This window comes from Terrapene carolina, unplaced genomic scaffold (assembly GCF_002925995.2).
Source record: "Terrapene carolina triunguis isolate 2854851 unplaced genomic scaffold, T_m_triunguis-2.0 Scaffold53, whole genome shotgun sequence".
Classification (NCBI taxonomy): domain Eukaryota; kingdom Metazoa; phylum Chordata; order Testudines; family Emydidae; genus Terrapene; species Terrapene triunguis.
Window position 1 is genome coordinate 13,636,152 of NW_020664404.1, and position 3,468 is coordinate 13,639,619.

The 3,468-nt window shown below is 47.9% G+C and overlaps 1 protein-coding gene across 1 annotated transcript in view; it reads left to right on the plus strand.

The window, feature by feature from the left end:
• Positions 1-3,468, plus strand: part of LOC113407722 (disintegrin and metalloproteinase domain-containing protein 2-like) — a 37,478-nt gene that overhangs the window by 16,692 nt on the left and 17,318 nt on the right. The window contains exon 8 of the mRNA XM_026657466.2: positions 3,207-3,272. Within this exon, the coding sequence (XP_026513251.2) occupies positions 3,207-3,272 (66 nt within the window). The remainder of the gene's footprint in view (positions 1-3,206; positions 3,273-3,468) is intronic.

Sequence of the window (3,468 nt, forward strand, 5' to 3'; positions counted from 1 at the left end):
GGGGGGGGGTGTTAGTTTGGTTCCTGCAGGGATCTTCCCTGATACCAGCCACGCGGTGGGGGGAGGGATAAAGCGATCCTCCAGAGAATTGGATGGGGGGGTTAGTTTGTTTTCTGCTGCTGAAGGTTAATAGGAAAACCGCAGCACTCAACGGGCTTTGCTTGGTATGTGGGAAAGGAGGGCGCAGAAGCCGAAAGACAATGGCTTACCATGGCCGCATGCAAGCCGAATTCTGTTGCCTGGACCTGCGTCTGTGATCTCTAGCAGCAAAACCACAGGCACTCAATATTAAGAGGCAAAATGCAACCTTGCACAGAAATCACATGTGCTATGTAATGTGAATAGTGTTGGTCACCGTGAAAGAGTATAAGCATTGTTCTGTAAAATGTATCTTTTTAAAAAATTCTCTCCTTTTTTCCCTCCCTCCAGCAGCTGCAAATTTTTCAAGCCTCCCTCCTTCGTCCCGAAGGCTATCTCAGATAAGGTGTCGGAAAAAGAGGACGCGAGACGAGATGTTCGCGGAAATCATGGAATCCACCCGCAGTGAAAGAGCTCATCTGAATGAGTGGAAGGACACGGTTTCAAAGTATAGGAAAGATGCCAGTGAACATGAGGACAGGAAGGACCAACGTGAGGACAGGAGGGACCAACGTGAGGAGAGGAGAGACGCTCGAGATGAGAGGTGGCGGCAGGAAGATCAGAGGAGGCAGGATGCAACGCTGGGGCTGTTGCGTGAGCAAACAGACATGCTCTGGCGTCTGGTGGAGCTTCTGGAACGGCAGCAGGATCACAGACTACAGCCCCTGTATAACCCCCCTTCCCTCTCACCATGTTCCATAGCCTTCTCACCCAAACGTGTAAGAACGCGGGGCGGGAGGCTCTGTGCACCCTCCCATTCCACCCCAGTGGACAGCCCAAGCAAAAGGCTGTAATTTTTTTAACCTTTTTTTAGTGGCCTTTTCCTTCCCACCGATCCTCCTCCCAAACCCCACCCGGGTTCTCTCCCTCTTTTTATAATCAATTAATAAAGAATAAATGATTTTTAAACGATAGTGACTTTATTCCCTTTGAAAGCAAGCTGTGATCGAAGAGGGAGGGTGGGTTCCTTACAGAGAATGAGTCAATAAAGGGGGAGGGTTTTCATCAAGGAGAAACAAACAGAAATTTCACACTGTAGCCTGGCCAGTCATGAAACTGGTTTTCAAAGCTTCTCTGATGCGCAGCGCTTCCTGGTGTGCTTTTCTAATCGCCCTGGTGTCTGGCTGTGCGTAATCAGCAGCCAGGCGATTTGCCTCAGCCTCCCACCCCGCCATAAAGGTCTCCCCCTTACTTTCACAGAGATTGTAGAGCACACAGCAAGCAGCAATAACAATGGGGATATTGGTTTGGCTGAGGTCTGACCGAGTCAGTAACGATCACCAGCAACCTTTAAAATGTCCAAATGCACATTCTACCACCATTCTGCACTTGCTCAGCCTGTAGTTGAACAGCTCCTGACTCCTGTCCAGGCTGCCTGTGTATGGCTTCATGAGCCATGGCATTAAGGGGTAGGCTGGGTCCCCAAGGATAACTATTGGCATTTCAACATCCCCAACGGTTATTTTCTGGTCCGGGAAGTAAGTCCCTTGCTGCAGCCGTTTAAACAGAGTAGTGTTCCTGAAGACGCGAGCATCATGAACCCTTCCCGACCAGCCCACGTTGATGTTGGTGAAACGTCCCTTGTGATCCACCAGTGCTTGCAGCACCATTGAAAAGTACCCCTTGCGGTTTATGTACTGGGTACCCTGGTGCTCCAGTGCCAAGATAGGGATATGGGTTCCATCTATCGCCCCACCATAGTTATGGAATCCCATTGCAGCAAAGCCATCCACAATGATCTGCACATTTCCCAGAGTCGCTACCTTTCGTAGCAGCAGCTCAGTGATTGCTTTGGCTACTTGCATCACAGCAGCCCCCACAGTAGATTTGCCCACTCCAAATTGATTCCCGACTGACCGGTAGCTGTCTGGCGTTGCAAGCTTCCACAGGGCTATCGCCACTCGCTTCTCAATGTGAGGGCTGCTCTCATCTTGGTAGTCTGGCGCTTCAGGGCAGGGGACAGCAAGTCACAAAGTTCCATGAAAGTGCCCTTACGCATGCGAAAGTTTCGCAGCCACTGGGAATCGTCCCACACCTGCAACACTATGCGGTCCCACCAGTCTGTGCTTGTTTCCCGGGCCCAGAATCGGTGTTCCATGGATAGAACCTGCCCCATTAACAACATGATCTCCAAAGCACCGGGGCCCGCGGTTTGAGAGAATTCTGTGTCCGTGTCCATGTCCTCATCACTCTTGTCGCTGCGCTGCCGTCGCCGCCTCCTCGCCTCGTTTTTCTGGTCCTGGTTCAGCATAAACTGCACGAGAATGTGCGAGGTGTTTACAATGTTCATGACTGCTGTCTTGAGCTGAGCGGGCTCCATGCTTGCCGTGGTATGGAGTCTGCAGTGTTCACCCAGGAAAAAAGGCACGAAACAGTTGTCTGCCGTTGCTTTCATGGAGGGAGGCGTGAGGCTGTACCCAGAACCACCTGCTACAATGTTTTTTGCCCCATCAGGCACTGGGATCTCAACCCAGAATTCCAATGGGCGGGGGAGACTGCGGGAACTATGGGATAGCTATGGGATAACTACCCACAGTGCAACGCTCCGGAAATCGACACTAGCCCCGGTACATGGACGCACACTGCCGAATTAATGTGCTTAGTGTGGCCACATACATTCGAATGTATACAGTCTGTTTCCAAAATTCGAATTCTGTAAATTCGGATTAATCCCGTAGTGTAGACATACCCTCAGTGTTGTTATCAGTTGTGTAGTCTGTTTGTTTTATACTCATCTCTATTTTCTTAATATTGTGGTACAGAAATTAAGACCAAATTATGCTGAAGTTTTTGGAATCTGTTATTGTTATTTGTATTACTGAATCTTTTAGTCTAACAAATAATGTACCATAGGTTTATAAGGTTATGATTGTTTCCAGAAATATAGAACTCTCTCCATGAAAGGATAATGGTGGTGTTTTTGAGCAGCACAGCTGAGCATAGGTAGTCAAGCTAAAAATCTAGTGTTAAGGAATGTACCTCCTTATTAATTAACCTCACAGTGTTAATAAGTGATACAAAAGGTAAAATGTTGAAATAATTACGAAATGTTGAAGGCTTTTTTTCAGTCAATGTCAGATGTCACTAAATCCCCCAGATACCTGGAAATCGATGTCATTTTGGACAAGGGTTTGGTAAGTCCATATCCGTCAAATTTGCTTTACTTCATATATTTCCAATACTTTTTAAAACATGTCATAAAAATGCATGGTTTTAAGGCTGTCCTTCTAAAGGTCTGGGATGTAATAATCAGCTATCAGTAAGGTTAAGATTTTGTCTTGGGTATGTGACAGACCCAGACCAGTGGGGTACAGGAGTCTGGTAGAGGGC